The sequence below is a fragment of the Amia ocellicauda genome, chromosome 9 (assembly GCF_036373705.1).
Source record: "Amia ocellicauda isolate fAmiCal2 chromosome 9, fAmiCal2.hap1, whole genome shotgun sequence".
In the NCBI taxonomy this organism is placed as follows: domain Eukaryota; kingdom Metazoa; phylum Chordata; class Actinopteri; order Amiiformes; family Amiidae; genus Amia; species Amia ocellicauda.
In genome coordinates, this window is record NC_089858.1 from 38,926,824 (window position 1) to 38,946,926 (window position 20,103).

At 38.3% G+C, this 20,103-nt stretch overlaps 1 protein-coding gene across 2 annotated transcripts in view; it reads left to right on the forward strand.

Annotated features, from left to right (window-relative positions):
• The first annotated feature begins 13,737 nt into the window (after window positions 1-13,737).
• Window positions 13,738-20,103, forward strand: part of adrb3a (adrenoceptor beta 3a) — a 36,599-nt gene continuing 30,233 nt past the window's right edge. For both annotated transcript variants that reach the window (XM_066714448.1, XM_066714449.1), the window contains exon 1: window positions 13,738-15,823. In XM_066714448.1, coding sequence (XP_066570545.1) covers window positions 14,493-15,823 — 1,331 coding nt within the window. In that variant the 5' untranslated portion in view covers window positions 13,738-14,492. The remainder of the gene's footprint in view (window positions 15,824-20,103) is intronic.

Below are 20,103 nucleotides of genomic sequence, written 5' to 3' on the forward strand. Positions count from 1 at the left end.
TATTGAGTTAATTAAATCATAAATCAGTCCAGCTCCATGCAGGCCAGTGTGTCACTATAGACACTACACTGTGCAGAGGGACACTCCTTCAGACATGCCATGACGGTTACAGAGGTGGGAAGAAACCGTGGACCCAATTCAGTCAAAACACAATTGAGTTAACAAACAAATAAAAAACAAGCAAAACAACTTATATAATGTATTTGAAATTGAGATACTATATGTCTGGCAGACAAAGAAACCTAGACCATTATGTAACCTGTGGAGAAACAAGTCTTAAATCAACTCCGACAAAATTACTCTTTAAGGCTGTAAAATCATGTGAATTTCAGACGCCTATGAAGAAACATGACCACTATATGAGAATCTAAAGAAGAAATACAAATGTAATATTTACCATGTGAATCTTATTGCACAGTCAGGACAGACAGACATCTAAAAATGTTATTGTGACTAAGATGCCCTGGGTAAGGGGCATCAGCCAAGAAATAAATAATATTTTTTAATAAGTTGCAAGTTCTGATTAAATCATAGTATAGTATGTGGATTTGTGATTATTGTGAAGACCATGCAATGCTATGCTAACAACTTGAGGAGAGGAGAGGAGTGGGGAAACAGAACTGCCCAGCCAGCTGGCTTCAATACATACAAAATAAATGTGGGAGAATAAATCTCTATATTTTACTTTAAAGCTCGTAGAGAAAGCTCTAATATTTTAGGTAGTTTCATTTTCATCTTTTGTAACCATGAGATTGCCTGTGTTTGCACTACAATTACATTGTTCTGTTCCATGTTGTGTTGTGTTTTCACTGTGTTTGTTGTTTGTTTGATTGTGTTTTCTCTGTTATCAAGAAACCTAGTCAATTTAATCATTTAGATGAAGCACTTGTTTTGTGTAGAGTGCAGACCCACCTCAGCGCTGAATTCTTGTATAATTTTTTTCTGCGTTAAGTACTGATAACCAACACACTATCATGGATGTCCTGACCTTCCGATTTTCGTATTGTGACTAGTATCAAATACACAATCTCTGCAGGTTTGCAACAGGTAACCACATTTCAATGAATAACAACATCAACAAATTGCACAAAAAACAATGCACTGTCAATCAATCATCTGCAAATTCACTATCGCCTGTCATTTAATTTCTGAATAAAAGAGGCACAAAATAAATGAGGCAATTCCTAATCTGTTTTCAATGGGATCTGGCAATTGAGGTCTGTGCAGAAGAAAGCAGCAATTGTTGAGCAGATATTATCAGCTCCTGCTGGATTTCAAAGCTGGGTCCTGTGGTTTCTGTAACACCATACATTACATTTTCTATATCACTTACCAAAACAATTCCCCCGAACCACTAACTTTAAGCATGACAAATGATCCCCCTATCCCTTCAGAGACAACCCCTCACAACAGGGTTTGAACAAAACTCTCAGACACCGTTACCCTTAATTTAATATTTCTCACTGCATTAATCCACCTCTTGCTTCATCCTTAAACTCATTCCACTGTCAGGCTCGTTTCGCAAGACATGACCGACTTCAAACAGTGCAGAGATTTACATGTAGAAAAAGCTGGAGGTGTAAATTATACTTCAGCAAGTATACAGAATACACAGTAGTTTTGTTTACTTTCTGTAAACAACCCCTTATTGCAGAAAAGTAGTCAATGAATTCTGATTAGCTACAAACAGCTTGGCCTTATGGGTGTCTATATTAAAAAAAAAAAACAGCGTCCAAATCATGATTGGAGAATGAGAACAATGTCAACCTAACCTAGCCCCTACCCCCTTTATCAGCACAGTTAATTTAATTCAATTCACTGTATGGGAAGTCGGCAGAAAAACACATTGGAACAATTGTTTTCTTGCAGCTTTTAATTTCACTTTCCTAAAACAGCACTAGCAACAGCTTAACAGCCATTAACCCTTTATCTACCAGCTCAACCAAGACTGTGGAGACAGATAGATTATAGTTATACTCATATGGAACTGAAATTGAAATTGAAATTTGACCAGTACTACAAATGTTCCAGGATATGTCAGGGTCCGGAATCTGTCACCCTTGACTAGTTACTACTTTTAGTTCATATTTACTTCTGGGGTTTGAATACAATGTCTAAAGAATGAACCAGCATACCTATAGTTTGCTTATAACCACAGCAATTTATTTACCTTGCCTGGAGGGATTAGTTCTTAATGTGAATTGTTTGGAATCTCAAACTGAAACAAACAATGTCCATATCTAAATTGTGGGTTTGTTTCACTGGTTTCAGCAGCTCAGTGACTTCCCTTTCATAAGCTGTTGCACCAAAACCTTGTCAAAAAGGCGTGGAAAGACTGCCTGTTGAGAATATATTGCTTTGATATATAAACTATTAAAATCTATTTTGTGACAGAGTGGTTTCAAGAAGAAATATGCAAGAAATAAGACTTTAAATGGCAATTAAAAAACTGGATTAGATTTGAGCACTACACATTGCACCAGAATTGTTCAAGCATTTTGCAGGGTAAATTGGTTTGCTTTTTAATATTTTATGCAAATTGAAAGCTATAACTGCAAATGCATTTAAGTGATAAGCATTAACGCAGAACATATTGCAAATCAAAACACCAGAAAAATCTTATTATTATTATTTTATTATTTTCAGCTCTGTGTTGGTGTTGGTAATTAGTGCCATGAAGTGAGCATGATCTTACTTTTGAACAGTGGCTGGGAAAGCACTGAACTCATCAGCAGAACAACGGATTGGAATTCAGCTGAAATCAAGCAGCAATAAAACAGCTTTTCTAACGAAAGATGACGCAAGTCCATCTTACACCTGAAGTGTTCGGTTCAAGTTGAATTCATTGAGATTTTGCAACCACCATAATGAAAATTTTAAATTTGTTTTTAAAGCTTGTTCATGTCGACTTCTTCTGAACATCCCTGCTTGCCAATAAAAGGACTGTCAGAGAAGGACTGACTGAAGGCCAACTCAAAAATGCTCTGGGTCCCATTCTCAATTTTATAAGGGAAGTACATTTGTACAGATATAGGCATTCAAGGTTTTTATTGATTGAGCCACTTCCTCATTGTCCATCTCTAACTTGTTTACCTGTGCTTCTGCTACTTCTGCAATCACATGGAAATAAAAATAAATAAAAACTGACACTATGAGAGATGCCACTTGTGTGTTTTAGTTGTGACCAGTAGGGCAAGGAGAAGTCCAAGAACAAATTAAGCACAATAAATAAATAAATAAAAATAAGCCCCTTCAGCAAACTGCACATGGGCTTTTTCATTGGGGGTTGTACTAAGTAATCCCACTGCTAATATTCCACTGTGAAGAAGTCAGCATTTGTTACAGTTACAATGTAATTGGGTTTATATCCCCAGGACCTGGGCTGTGCAATTACAGTGGTGTTAGGGTGGGGGCTGCTGTTGAGAGGTGATCTCATCCAGCCCTTGTTGCTGCAGGCAGGATCAAGACATTTAAAGTTGGCGAACAGATGTTTAGAAGAACAGAACATAAAAAAGTTAAAAACAACTAAAAGTGCCATTTGGCTCATCCTGCTTGTTTGGTTAATAGGAACTTACCGATCAAAGAACATACCCATGCTCATTCCTGTCCCAGAAACAGCTTTAACCACATGACTGTTTTTGATGTGAGGAAACCAAAGGGTTCAATTTTCCACAGTTTACTTCCAAGGGTTATTTCTGTCCATTAAACTGGCCATGAAAGGTGAGCTGGCTTCATATCTGAAATGCATTTTAAAGCCCTTGTATTACTTTGCATATAATTTAACTTAAGCTCACAATACCAAGAGTACAATGCCTTTCAAATGATTACCATAGCAAGCTCTAACAAGATTAAAACAGCTTGCAAACTAAGCATGTTATGAAAAATGTAGTAATAATGATAATACTAATTATAGTAATTGGCTAAATCAATCATCAACTGACTTATCAAACTAGCAAGTTAACACTTTAATGACAAAGTTGAAAGCAATGATCTTTGAGCTTAAAACAGTAAGAATAAATCAGAACATATTCTATATGAAAGGTTGTATCTGGAAATCAGGGCAAATAGCGGATAATGCTGTTTTACAGTCTGTGATATTCAGACCCACCCCTGAAAAAGATATTATAGTAATGCTGTTTATTTAAGGGCATGAAGACTGATAACAACTTCCTTTCTGCCGCCCAGCAATGATATATTTAAGCAATAAAAAAAGACTTCCCAGTGAGAAAAGGCTATTGGAGTTTCTTTCCAGTCACACTTTTAACATAAATAAGTTTGATAACCAGAAACACCTGGATGCTCTTCCTCAGAAATCTAACATTGGCAAGGTTAGGACTCAGGGACAGTTATATCCTCTCATTGTATTCTTCAGAAGAACGGATTGCAGGACTGGAGAAGGAATCACAGAGACGTAAATTGACAGTCACAATTCAAGTGGACTGCTTAAGCTCAAGTGGAGCTTAATTTCCCTTTGGGAAGATAGATGGGTAGGTCAGACTGTTTAGCACTTGCTGTTTCCTCTTTTCCTCTGTCTTGGTAATTAGTCCAGTAGAATTTCCTGCATACACAAGAAAAAAAATAAACAAATCCCCCGCCCCCATCAAACAATAAGTGCAAACAAGCTGCAAACTCACGACAAGCCAAAAAACAGCCCTGCGGTCGGCTGCCCTGAGGGAGGCAAACTACATGTGTAAGTTGTAAATGGAGAGGGTGCACTAAGTAAAACACATACAGATCCAATTCCAATTACGGTTCATTGCCATCAGCACAAAATGGACAACACTTAAGAGTAAACAGTGAAAAAAGCTTTTATTCAAATAAAAAATCTTACTGGAATGTACATTAAATTTTATTTTTGTACACAATTTAGGCACACATTGTTCTGTTGCTCGATTGCTTTTCTTGTGTCATCTCATCTAATGCTGAAATCCAATTTGTTTTGTTTTCTTTCTTTATTTACTGCAGTTCCCTTTCAAACCCAGTTGCAGGAACGAGTGATGCTCATGCAAATGTACTGGACGGAATTCAAATAAACCACTGGAATTGAAAGGAATTTGGCTGACTGTGCTTTTACATATTCCTTGTTGAACCATTAAGGTTTCATTTTCTATTTGTATCACATGTAATCCTGATGCTCCTGCCAAACAAACAAACAATTCTGACAGGTTTGTCTACCTGCGTTTAGTCAAGTGTGCACCATTTGTATTTCATATGTATTAAACAGAAAACCACCAAGATCCCACAGAATAAACTTCACTACGGGGGGGAAAGTCCAGGTAGATTCTGTGGTGGCTTCTGAAACAAAACATGATTGAATCAGACAGGTTTCCTTCTGTGTTTGTGCTTAAAAGCCTTTTGTTGCCCAGTGGGATGATGATTTTAAGATGATATACAAGCAGGTATCTGTAGATTAACAAAGTATGTTTCCAAAATCAAACTCATATGATTCACACAAGTCAACCAACGTTCAGCTGCAATTAGAGTTTAGTTACCTGTGCAGCCCAAATCAGACAAGCATCTGTTTTGATGCAAGGATCCACATTCAATTACCATCTAAAACTTTGCTAATAGCAAAGTTTAAGTTGAACTTATATTTGGTCTAGTTTGTTCTGAAGTAATACAATCCCAAAGTTGTAGGAACAAGGTAATTGCACGAGTATATATATATATATATACACTCACCTAAAGGATTATTAGGAACACCTGTTCAATTTCTCATTAATGCAATTATCTAACCAACCAATCACATGACAGTTGCTTCAATGCATTTAGGGGTGTGGTCCTGGTCAAGACAATCTCCTGAACCCCAAACTGAATGTCTGAATGGGAAAGAAAGGTGATTTAAGCAATTTTGAGCGTGGCATGGTTGTTGGTGCCAGACGGGCCAGTCTGAGTATTTCACAATCTGCTCAGTTACTGGGATTTTCACGCACAACCATTTCTAGGGTTTACAAAGAATGGTGTGAAAAGGGAAAAACATCCAGTATGCGGCAGTCCTGTGGGCGAAAATGCCTTGTTGATGCTAGAGGTCAGAGGAGAATGGGCCGACTGATTCAAGCTGATAGAAGAGCAACTTTGACTGAAATAACCACTCGTTACAACCGAGGTATGCAGCAAAGCATTTGTGAAGCCACAACACGTACAACCTTGAGGCGGATGGGCTACAACAGCAGAAGACCCCACCGGGTACCACTCATCTCCACTACAAATAGGAAAAAGAGGCTACAATTTGCACAAGCTCACCAAAATTGGACAGTTGAAGACTGGAAAAATGTTGCCTGGTCTGATGAGTCTCGATTTCTGTTGAGACATTCAGATGGTAGAGTCAGAATTTGGCGTAAACAGAATGAGAACATGGATCCATCATGCCTTGTTACCACTGTGCAGGCTGGTGGTGGTGGTGTAATGGTGTGGGGGATGTTTTCTTGGCACACTTTAGGCCCCTTAGTGCCAATTGGGCATCGTTTAAATGCCACGGCCTACCTGAGCATTGTTTCTGACCATGTCCATCCCTTTATGACCACCATGTACCCATCCTCTGATGGCTACTTCCAGCAGGATAATGCACCATGTCACAAAGGTCGAATCATTTCAAATTGGTTTCTTGAACATGACAATCACTGTACTAAACTGGCCCCCACAGTCACCAGATCTCAACCCAATAGAGCATCTTTGGGATGTGGTGGAACGGGAGCTTCGTGCCCTGGATGTGCATCCCACAATTCTCCATCAACTGCAAGATGCTATCCTACCAATATGGGCCAACATTTCTAAAGAATGCTTTCAGCACCTTGTTGAATCAATGCCACGTAGAATTAAGGCACTTCTGAAGGCGAAAGGGGGTCAAACACAGTATTAGTATGGTGTTCCTAATAATCCTTTAGGTGAGTGTATATATATACACAAATAGGTGTTATTTGTAGAGTCATTAATGACAGATTAGAGGAAGGGGTGTAATAACCTGGCTCTCTCCACATCTCTGACAGCTCTTATGATTTACTGCCCCGCTGATTTGACTAGGCAGCACTCGAACAGATCTGCACTGTATAATCTGAGTTTCCTGCTCTGAGAAAGCTACATTGGCTTCAAACCCTAAGGGCTGATGTTTAATAACTTTCTAAATGATGTTGGGAAAATTCATGTGATGAATAGGGTGAAGATCAAGCATGCATTTTAATTTTTACATAATAATATATAAGTAGTGATTTCTATAAACGTTTTTCAGTGACTCCTTGCTTGTTTCAAACATTATTGGGTGTCGACTGTACTGTTGAATTAGTATTTCAGTCATGGGCAACGTTACAATTCCAGCAAATTATCGAATTTATAAAGAGGAGCAAGGCTTCTGAATTTGCATTTTGTTTTAAATGTATTGCATGGAAATGCATGTGGAATTTAAGAGGCAGTGGGGGGAAATTCTCTCTCTAATGGGGAAAGTGCTTCCTCTACACCCTTGAACTGCACCAGTTTTCAGAAGTCTTTTTCGCTTCTAGAGCCGGCAGTTTTTTGTGGCAAGTCCTCTAATCAGAAACCAGATCGGAGACAAAGAACGCACGCTTGGACGAACACCAAGTATGAAATGAAATGTCAGAAAGGGGAAATGTTAGAAACTGCTCGTTGATGCCAGAAAACCACTAAAATAATCTGTAGGAAAATAAAGGAAACGTCCCCTGTTAACAATGGGAGTGAATAAAATTAGGTTTTGTAATGAAAGAAGTGAGTCTTCAACTAGGAAAATCAAAGCTTTGAGCACGATCAGCCCACCGCCGGGCTGCCCACAGTAAATCCCTCTCAAACATGGATATATGCACACTAACCTGGCAGCCATTGTGCCCATTTTCATTTTATTTTCAGGTGAGCTGACCCAGACGTTGTGTAGGAATCAGGGGATGGGAGGTTGATTTCAAAAGGGTCCGGTCCGGTGCCACCCAGCTCCCTCAGTGCTGACAAGTCATATCCCCCCATCAGCCAATTGCCAATCATCAAGTCTCCCTGTGCCAATTACAAAGATTCCCATATGGCTGACAGAGGCTTCTCACGCAAGCCCTGTCTCCCCCCAGCAGCCCCTCTACTCAGGAGCCCTGTCCAGTCTGCCACGAGTGTCGCAGGGCCCTTTTAGGCCGTGATTAGGTCTCAAAACAGCGCCTTTCAATATCTAGTGGAACGGATGTCTCCTTCAGGAGGGGATCTTTCAGTCTAGCGTTGCTTTTCCCAAACCATTTCCTTTCTAGAGAAGCGCAGCAACACAATCCTAACGAGAATGTTTTCATTTTAGGAAGAGGGCATGGAGGGGTTTTATTAAATGAATCAAAGGGCCAGGATGTAAAAGCAGTGTGTACACAATTACACAACAACATTATATGCACTAATGAGTGCCCCCTTTACAAGATGAACAGTCCTCTGTGAGAAAACATATGTTGTTATGGTTGTATGATATGGTGTCTTGTAAATGTTTGCTTATGTATAGATGGAGTTTCATATGGAAAAAGAGACAACTTTAACATAAGAGAGTGTTATCTCAGCTGTACGTACTTCCTTATACGGATATGCATCACGCTTTATGAAACAGGTTCAACAGTTTCTGCTACATCACAGGCAGACACGCTGGCAAATAAAGAGAAACTGAAACATTGGCTCCCAGTCTGCATTGCCATTTCATTAGTCATGCTGAATGTCATGTGAAAACTTGTACGAGTCACTTCTTCCATCGGGCAGGTTATCATAATCCTAGTCATGAGGAACCATTAAACCCAGATTGGATCGGGGGGATTTCTTGCTCCAAGAAGTCCCAGAATGTGGGAGTGTTATAAACCCAGTAACAATGGAAAATTGGTGCATTCGATTCTGACTCGATATGGTAAACAGTAGCTGGGCAGAAGCTGAACTTCTAGAAGACATTTTATTGAAAATACTGCATAAGTATTGGCCTTTGCTTTACACATTCTGTGGGCTTTTCTATTGAGACAATATCTCAATGGAAAACCCTACAGATGGCCTCTGGTATGAAGAGACAGGCCAGGCTGCAGTGGCAGAAGCCCACATACTGAGCCTTTGGGTTTAGATCCCGGGGCCCCAGGGGAGCCCAGCTCTAGCTGTGAAAGACTGCTCTGACAGCTTGGACATCGGACTGGAGAGTGAGACAGCGCTGGAAAACAACTATATGCCGGAGGAAACAATATTGCAAAAGCAACCTCGGGTTCTGTGCCAAAACCTCCCATCTGTAATTGCCGCTGCCTGCTGACATACAGCAGATCTGCACGAAAATAAATGGCAAGGTTTGTTTTGTAAAAGGAACCTCAGATTAATGATGATTGGACTGGCTTAACCACCTATTAACCACCGTAACCAACAGCTATAAAATACAGGGGAAAATGACTTTTTAAATGACTATTACAGCTAACGTTTTCAAACATTCTTACATCAGGAAAATTGACCGATTTGGGATCTTATTATTTTTTAATAGAATTCATTTGTGCTTAAAATTGAATTAATCAATGGCTTTAAATCTTTATTTCATGCCAAGATAAGATGTCTCCAGGATGGTTTTGCAAGATCTTTTAAATGTTTAACAGAGGAGTCACTTCATAGGTATCCACAGAAATCTTAAAACTGAGAATTTGTTTCCCTGTTGTGTGTACTTTGTATCAGCATGCCATGTCCCTTTCTGCCTCAATTGTTATTAATCAAATGACTTAACTGAACTGAGGTAGAGAGCTGCTAATCAAAGAAAACTGTTGTACCACAATGCAACAGCAACAGGAACATGACAATGGTGCAACCCTATTCTGCGTCCCCTGATTTGTTCAGAAGGGAGAAAAAAATCTTAATTTCCTATTCAAATTCTATATTTAGTTTGCGGGTAGCATTTCGGTCAAATGGATATTATACCTGTGATACTCCCAATTCTGTTGCATTGAACTGAAACCAAATGTTTGAACTGTGAGATTGACTATAAATTGATTTAGTCCTACTCCTAACGGACTATGACTTACATTCATCGATGCAGCAAATTTAATTTCTTTATAAATTATGTATTTGATACATGTAGCCAGACTGCATCTCTAGTCATTCCTGTAATAAACAGATGGCATAGGGCAATATGTCTTCCACACAGTGAGAGAGAAGTGATCAGCTAGGCCAAGCTAGATAAATATTTGAGTTTGTTTCCAAATTGCCAGTTAATCCTGAGATAATGAAGAAAATGAAAAATCAGAGGCCATAAAAGTGATCCGACTCATCTAATTTTGAGTCGATGTCAACACTTGACTGAACAAAGTGACAGTTTCTTCCCAGGGCTAGAAACAAAGCTTTAGAAATATGCAGCCATGAAATAAAGAAAACAGACCTTACAACAAAACAATAGATTTTCACAAACAATGTTAAGTTTTCCCATGTTTTTTGTACTGATCGTCTGATTCAGAGTCCTCCTGAAGTACAAATATAGTACCCTCCCTGGAACAGATTCTGACTGTTCAATACTGATAAGCTTTAATTAAAGAACAATACCAGTTTTGCTAAAAAGTCTCATTTATGCTTTCATTCCTTTCAGCAGTCCTGGGACAATTTTCAAAGCATATCTTTATGTGGCATGGACTCATGGCGCCAGGTGGCGAATCCTGTTCAAATGGCTGGAGTGGGCCACACCCTGTAACGTCAAAGACAAAGGTGCTCATTAAGCATACTGCTCTTCGGGGTGTGATGATTTAGTTGGTTCAGAAAGTGTTTCTGTACTACAGATCCCGGACCCCCACCAATTAACTGTGCTTTGCTATAGCACTGAAATAATGTCCCGTAGTTACCTTTCAAGGAGTGTTAATACAAAATATGGAACAGAGACGCAATGCACAGTTTGCGGATGGCACGGATGGCAGTCCTGTACGACTGGTGATTGGGCCGGGCAGCTGTCAACAGTCAACACACTCCCCTCTGCGCTCTCCTTCACAGCAGAATGAAGGAGGGAGCCATGAGCAGGCTGAAGCGTGTCCTGCAACCATCTTGCACTGAGAAAAGAAAAGGAAAATAAAAAGCCATTTGCAGTCACTAAAAAAAAAAAAACATTTTTGCTCATGTAACCCTGGATAAGAGCATCTGCCAAGAAATGCATAATGATATAGGATAAGATAGTTCTGCACCAGCTTTCACTTAAGCTTCCATCCTACGTGCATGGCCAGTTGTTATTTTACATGCTTCCAAAGATTATATAACTACTATATGACATTTCTTTGACTCAAATGGAGATTCATCACATGCAATGTCATGGCTTCTGAATGCTTTCCATCTGGACAATGCAGCTTAAAACGAAAATATGTTAATTGCTCGCTGTAGGGTTCATGTTCATAAGAACCGAATTGTTCCAAGTTCATTACTCTTATTGCCACATTCAAGTCTCCAGAAAAAGCTGATCAAGTGATCAAGAAAGACACTTTGTGTTTGTATCCGTTTGTGTGAGAGACAGAAACTGATGAAAGAGATTGAGATTTAGGAAAATATTAATTTAATTCTACCTTCTGTATTGGTGTCTGTTAACTTATTGTACAATCAAGTGGCAGAAGGCAGTAATACAAATTATTTCAGGAGAGCTATGCTGTTTGCAATGAAAAAATAAAATCGTAATTATAATAACTGAAATGAAAGTCAGCATTATAAATTCTAATTTGTATTGAGAGACAACCCCCGACCTGAAATGCATTACAATTTAATATAAAAAAAAAAAAATCCCACATGATTATTTATGCCAGCGGGTTCTATGAAATGAAAGGTAAACATATAAATACTGAACAATATATACAGGACATGCAGAGGACATTAGTGTGTAACAGCAAATAACCTTTTTCACGTTTTAATTAGTGCCATGCAATTACCAGGGTGCGATTTATCCGTCACCTGGGAGGCTGTGTCATACAAGGAAGCTAAAGCAATGGGAATAAAAAGAGCCATTAGAAAACATAATTTTAGTATTAATTTCAGTAGATAGAGTGAAGAACTGATAACTCAGGTGGCTATTAAGATAAGAAAAGCCGAGCAGTTATTCCCACACCTGTCCTGAGGGTACCACAGCCAGTGTGGACTTTGGTCCTACCAGCTACGTGAACATTTACACATTATTATTGCATGTCAAACAGAAGATGGCCTACATTTTAATTAAGTGTAGCTGAGGATAATTTATTGTCTCACGTTCTGTACTGTAAATGCAGTGACGTTGACAATACAGGGAGTGAGGTCTATGGCATGTAGTACAATAGACAAGCTGGAGTGGACTGGGGAAATGGCGGACATCAACGTAGGGCTATTTAAATCCGGGTGGTCTTCACACAAGAGGAGAGCAAAATGAAATCTGAGCCTTTCTGGCATGTGAGGTATTTGTTTGATTGTTCTTTGAAACTTCCTCATTGTGGAGAGCTGCCATGAGTCTCGATGAGATAGTCATCGATTATTTTTAGTTCTCTTGTTCTTTTGGTCAGGATGGGGAGGGGGGTGCCTGTAGTTCGAAGTAGAACTAGATTAGCTGTCAGGTGTTTGGCACTTCATAGAAAGAGCTACTGTGTTGTTTCCCTGAACTTCCTACATACAAGTTTCCAATACCGACTGTTATTATTAAAACCAATAGAACAGCAATGATAAAAAAGGGAAATCGGCAATATATATATATATATATATATATATATATATATATATTATATTATATTATATATATTATATTATATTATATATATTATATATATATATATATATATATATATATATATATATATATATATATATATATATATATTATAACCTAGGCAGGTGAAGGATTTCCTTTACATTTTAGTCCATGAGATCAATTATCCTTTTGTTGGTGATGAAATACTGACTGTACCATTTATTTTGTCAGATCATTTTTCATTATAAACTAAACATTGTTTGTGTATCATATATGTTTTTTTTCTAAATTAGCTGGAGAGAATTTACAAAAAATATCTGGTATTGTTTTAAAGTCAAGATGGTTATGTAATCAGGAACAGGGAATAGGAATGGAGTGACACTTATGTACTTATCAACATTTATTTCACTAACTACATTTTTCAACTATGACACACTAGAGACTTCCTAAAATAACAGATCATAAAAGAAAAAATATATAACTTAACAGTTAATTTCTTAATGTATTTTGTACAAGTCCTAAACATTAGGATGTTCACCAGATGTTCTTGAATTTGTTTCTGTATTGTCATTATTTCACTTCATAATTTTACATTTTAATAATTAACACAAACCCATTAGCATGATTTAAAACTAAAAGGCTCTTGATCGAATTTGCATAACTTAGTTCAGATATATTGACATTTCCTCAGAATATGAGTAGTAATAAAACATTTGTGTGCAGAACATTGACATATAAACCTTTGTCCACACATCTACAAATGTAAAAAAAAAAGTAAAACCAGTCATAGCAATATAACTGAAATATACACTAAATACCTTTGCTGCAATTTAGTTAAAACTTCTTAAACAAAGAATAAAAAGTAACTAAATAAAGTAGTGTTCTGTCAAGAGAACCACTGGCACTGGAGACAACTGGCCGATTATTTTTAAAGTAAAACTAATATATACTCTTGTGAAGATAATCTCTTTATGCAGTGTCTCCTTTAACTGTAGAGTGTTTCTATACAGTCACACTTCACAGCTCCTCCCCTTGGGCTGGGAATGATTAAAGGCAGCACAGTCTGTGCAAAACCAGCACTCTGGGCTACTGCCCTCTGAACAGTGAGAGAGGAGAGAGAGAGAGAGGGAGGGGGGGACGAAAGCTCACAGATGGATCTCGCAGAGCTGTTTCTACTTTACTCATATCGACAGTGGTATAGACTCTAATAGTAAAAAAAAAAGTACTTGATACTTGTGCAAGTAAGGCAACTTCCAAAGAAAAATTCAAACTGAAGGTTTACCTTTGACATTTTTGTTGTTTTATTATTATTTTCATATGATAGAACATATTTGTTTTTTTTCCAAAAAGAAGGCGGCAGAAGGACACAAAATATTTAGTTCCAATGTTGGATCCCTTTGATCTTTTACATCAGTGATACAAACTCGACTTACTATGGAACTCCAACAAGGATTTCTTCTGCTCTTCTTCTGTGGAACTTGTTTGAATGGAAAAACAAAATCACGGAGAAGGCATGAACCTGCGTGGTAAACCAACAGGCGACCGAGAGAGATCGGATGAGCACGCGACATAAACATAGCTCTCCTCTTTTCTTTCACTTAAGTTTTTATTAAATTGCCAGTCAAGCTGAAAGGGACTGCGCTGGCTGCTTTCCTCAAATGGACCTCGCCTGTGATCAGTAGGACAGTTGATCAATCAATCATCTTCCCTTTTTTTTTTTTTTTAATTGTCTGACTTAGGGAAGACCTCAAAACATCCAGCTTGGAAATTTTCATTTTGACACATCCTAACCACCACTGTAATCAACAGATCAAACACACAAAAACAAGAAAACCAAACAATAACAAAAATGAACATTTCTCTCTATACCAACCAGTCTGCAGTTGTGAACACTACTGTCAGTGGTGAGCAGGAGCCTCTGAATAACTGGCCTTGGGGTTTGCTGATGGCCCTCATCATCCTGATTATCGTGCTGGGCAATCTGCTGGTGATCATTGCTATTGCACGCTTCTCCCAGCTGCAGACTTCCACCAACATCTTCATCATGTCCCTGGCCTGTGCAGACCTCATTATGGGGGTGCTGGTGGTGCCCCTGGGGGCGACCATCGTGATAACAGGCAAATGGCAGTTGAGCAAAACATCCTGCGAGCTCTGGACCTCAGTGGATGTCCTCTGTGTGACGGCCAGCATCGAGACGCTGTGCGTGATAGCCCTGGACCGCTACATTGCCATCACCAAGCCACTGAGGTATAAGGTGCTCCTGAACAAGTGGCGTGCCCGGCTGATCGTGTGCATGGTGTGGGTCGTCTCGGCGCTCATCTCCTTCGTGCCCATCATGAACAAGGACTGGAGGGACTTAAAAGACACGGTGGCAAAAGACTGCTACGAATCCCCCAGCTGCTGCGACTTTGTCACCAACATGGTGTACGCCATCTCGTCCTCCGTGGTCTCCTTCTACATCCCTCTGCTCATCATGATCTTCGTCTATGCCCGCGTCTTCGCCATCGCCAGCCGGCAGCTGCAACTCATAGACCACAACCGCCTGCGGTTCCAGAGTGATGGGTCCGCCCAACAGCTGCAGCTCCAACAGCAGCAGAATCAGCAGCATCACGCGAACAACAACCTGCCCATCTGCGGCATCAACGCGGGCCGCCGCAAGAGCTCGAAGCGCAGGCCCTCGCGGCTAACGGTTGTCAAAGAGCACAAAGCGCTGAAGACGCTGGGCATCATCATGGGCATCTTCACCCTCTGCTGGCTACCCTTCTTCGTGGCAAACATCATCAATGTGTTCTACAGGGACATACCCGCCCGCGAGATCTTCCGTGCCCTCAACTGGCTGGGCTACATCAACTCCGGCCTCAACCCCATCATCTACTGCCGCAGCACTGAGTTCAGAAATGCTTTCAAGACCATTCTGGGCTGCCCGTGGCTGTCCATGCAAAGGCTAAATGTTTTCTACAAAGAGCTTCGGACCCGCTGCCCCTGTTTCTCTGGGGTGGTAGACACAGGGCTGGGGGATTCCTTCCAGAAGCAGCCCCCTGCCAAAGCAGAAGGACTGGAAGGAGATGAGAGTGCAGCAAGCAGCCAGGGCAGCTACAGAAGTGAGGAACCCTCCCGAGGACCCCCTTATTCCAATGGAAGCTTGCACCTCAGTGATTTCTCCGAGCCTGAGACAGAAATGTAAGTTTATATTTCTCCGTTTTTATTTCCCTCGATCCTTGTGTCAGTTTTGTTTTTGTGAATTTGTTGTCAAGACTTATAAAATTAATACTATTACAAAAATAAGTATAATAACAGGTCAGTTAATATGAAGTTTGTACAATGTATTTAAAAATTGGCATGGCAACACCTTCATGCAGAATCTCTGGGATTGTGTGCTAGGAAAACTCAGTGCAGTCTTAATCAAGTGACTAATTACAGTGGTGGGAAACTAAGGTCAAATCATGGAATGTATCTACTTAAAGTATTCTTTTAATGTGGTCTGTGTGGCGTAATTGGAGAAGACCAGTATAATAGTTACAGCTCTGAATTTGACGGCTTTAGTTTCCTGCTGACATAGAGCCCTGCAGTAAAAAAAGATAAAGGTTGTGAGAAACGGCAAAGTAATTTAAAAGCTTACTGAAATCTGTGTAAACTACATCACAATGCCTTAAATCATTGGGTGTATAAGTTCGGAACACTCTGGTGAAAGTTTAGATGAGGAAGCTCAGTCTTAATTGCATTGCTGTCCAGCCACAGAGAGCCCTTCTACTCAGAACAGCTGGCTTCTTGTTTTCTCCTTTCCGCTACAGAAATATTTTGCACCATGTGTCTTGATCCAGTGCATTTCAGAATTTTCTATGCATGCTTACAGTGATACATCAACTATGCAGATGTATACACACAATCTGTTTACAGCTATGCATTGAAGCTCGCACAACCTGTCCAGAACTTGAGTTGCACAAAGACTTCCTTTACGATACTACTAAACTGTGCAATGTGACATTGCAAATTACATTGTGCTTAGATTGACCGTAAGCAGGATGATTGTTTGCTTACTGTCTGTACCAAGAGCAGCAAACTATGTGCACAACCATTTAGCTATTCTTTTACCACTTGTAATTCCCGTATTGTACTGGCAAAGTTCTTCAGAGTATACAGAGTATATCAAAGTATGCTGAATAATACATGATTTGTGTGTGGTATGCTCTGGGGGTTAAATCTAAGGAGAATCACCCTCCTAAGAGAAAGTCTGGATAGATGGAAACCGCAATGTTTACACATTAATCAAGCAGTACAAACTATCTTAATTAGAAAACATTTTCAGGATTTAGAAGATTTAATATGGCATTTCAATCATTTTACAATGATTTTACATCACTGAGCAATTCACTTCTACAATTAAAAAACACATAAAGGACTCTTAAGAAATCAACCTTTTTTTCTCTCTCCATTTTCCATTCCTGTTGTAGGATTTTCATTAACTTATTTTCATGTCTTTGCGTTTCTTGATTTGTAGGGTTTACCCATGCCAGGGTACTGTGCACTTTAAACGGACAAAATGACATTTTCGATTTCTCCGGACATGCCAGTGTCTCTCGCTTCTTCCTGTCTGAGGTGGTTGGCCATTCAGTAACTTATGCCCCTAAATTTAATCTATTAACTAGATTAACCCCTTTTTCACTCAGTACAGGGAACAGTAGACATTACAGAGAGTATCACTGACCCAACAGGTGCATTTCTGTGAAGCAGCCGACTGCAATTTAAACAGCATCCCTGTGAACACAAATGCATAATTAATCCTGCCAATTATTTATTTACTATTTCTGCATTCTCTGTAATGCTACATTTTCCAACAGGCGTGTCCACACAGAATATATCTGATGTAGTGACTCCAGAAGAAAGAATGAATACATAGATAAATATGTTAACTCAAATGATCAGTATAAGAATGTCTGGCATTTGAATGGCAGGTAGAGAAGACTTCTAAAATTGCAGTGAAAATGTTGAATTAAATACATTCAAAAATTAGTCATTGATTGCCTTAATAAATTGAATTCAGAAGCATAACCATGTTCAAACAATTTAAACAATAAATACAATATCAAGTTAATATTGAATGAGATAAAATGGCAGAATAAAACATCCATGTTTGAAGAAATGGTCTGAGTTAAACAAAATTGACAAACCCCTGCTATCTTAAAAATATTTCAGTTCATGCAATGAGCACTTTAACACCTAGATCAAAATGGGAATTAAGAACTCCCCCAAAAGATAACAGTTAATCAATGGAAGAACAGACAAATATCCACACTCATCTTAAATATATTAAACTTACACAGTTATTTCATACCTACAAAACCTTCAGCAATACAAATAGGACTACAGATGGTAATTTATTGGCATACATCTAAAGTTACTCTAACAACAAACTGAAAGATTATATTCCTGCGTCATCATCTCTTAAAAGGTTTTAACAATGGCATTTGAAAAACACACACTACTTTTTAATTTAAATGGGTTTGTTTAAATGGTAAATTCCATCTCCTTATGGTGTGTGTGCAAAAAAGTGACTATGGAAAAAATAATAATCTTGAATTCATGACTATTTGGAATTTTCATGAAGGAGCAAAAGCAGCCTCAGTAGTGCACGAAAATGTGGGAAAGTATGTGGACGTGCTGAAAAAGGACCCATTTCCATATTACACAGAATGTGGAAAACCTATGTTTAGAGTTAAACATTTTTTATTTTTGAAGGACTGGCTTCTGATTTTACTATTTTTAAAGAAGGTTTTTCAGGGGCAGATTTATTTCCCAACATTTAAAGATCTTTAATAAACCATTGGAATTATTGGTACCTATCATTTACACCAGCTTCAATTACACATATTGAAGAAATCTAATTCAAATTTAATTGAAATTACATGGCAAGTTGAAATGCATAAAATGATGCATATTATGTTTGGATTTTTTCTTATTTGTACTGTAAACAATAGCTTTGCATTGTACGAAACTTTATTTCTCCCAAATTTAGCGGCACACAAAACCACTCCATTATCTAAATAAATGCTTTTAAGATCATGTAAATCCAAAATATCCCAAAGAAATCCTTTCTATATTTTTAAAGTGAATTATTTAATAAGTTACATGTTTTCATGAAACTATTAGCAACAGATGTTTTTGACAGTCAATGGACAAAACATTACAATGCATGTTGTTCTGTTAAATTTCTGCCAGCTAAAATCTGTTTTTAATGTTTTTTTAATATTTAAAACTGAAATATTAAGAGGGAGTATTTGTTTTTTGTTACTCTATTGAACAAAGCATGTTTTTAATATAAGGACATAGCCGTGCATTTAATTATATCTTTGAGACAGCCATCATCAACTGCTCATTAATCCTTAAATTTCCTAATATTCCCCAATGCAAAATGACCCACTCTATAAAAACTCCCTTACTATTAAAATACAAAAATATATCCATTTTACATGTGACTAATTTCAAATATTTTATACACACATTCCTAAACAAATGGGGAAAATAATTGCAATGAGGTCATTAAAAGGAACTTTTTTTTGCACTAGCATTTCGGAACCTCTCTATAACTTTGCCTGGAAAGGTAACTATACTTTTAATTAGTTAAAAACATTGAACTTGATCCTATAGTTCTTTGGAATTCAAAAGTGTGGCCCAGATCTGCGATTGTATCTTGATGGGCTGTTTCTGTGTCAGGGCCCCACAGCAGGCTGCCTGTTACCCTGTGAAAGCTGATAAAGTTTATCATTGGTGAGCCAGTCTTCTGCCAGCTTCTCTGGGGAAAACTGTTTACCACGGCAACACCACAGGGAAATGTTTTCATGCACTTCTGTCTACAATTGAGCATGTTTTCACAGTGGAAGTAGAACACAATCCTTCTCAAATTGAAGACAATCTTGATGTGTGTAGTTTAAAATTAGTTTTTAACATAAATTGGAATAACACTGAATGCAGGTATATATATTAAAAAAAAAACGTTCTTCAATATCGCAGTTTAACAACTATGCATGCAAAAATAGATTATTTCATTTTATGGTTTAACTCAACAATACAGTTAAAGTAAACATCGACATTAATGCAACTTATTTCATTGTTACGGAACAAGTCTACATTGTTATTCATTCTATGGAATTGAACAAGATCTCTGTGGAAGTATTACTCATCAATTTGCAATTTATTTTTTATCTGATGCCCTTTAAACAAATCAGACAAGTTGTGACAAAACTTCTAAAAGGGCATTCTTAAGATAAGTCAAAAGGCTAATGACTGGTGGACGAAGAAAATCTGAAAGAGAAAATAAACTACATTTTGTTAAGAAGAATTGCTAAATCAATTTCTACAAAGAATTTAAAATGTTTAATGAACTGGTATTACTACTGAAATGTCTAAACTTGTGAATGTACCTCACATTGTAAAAGACACGGGTAAACCTGTAACCTGAAACT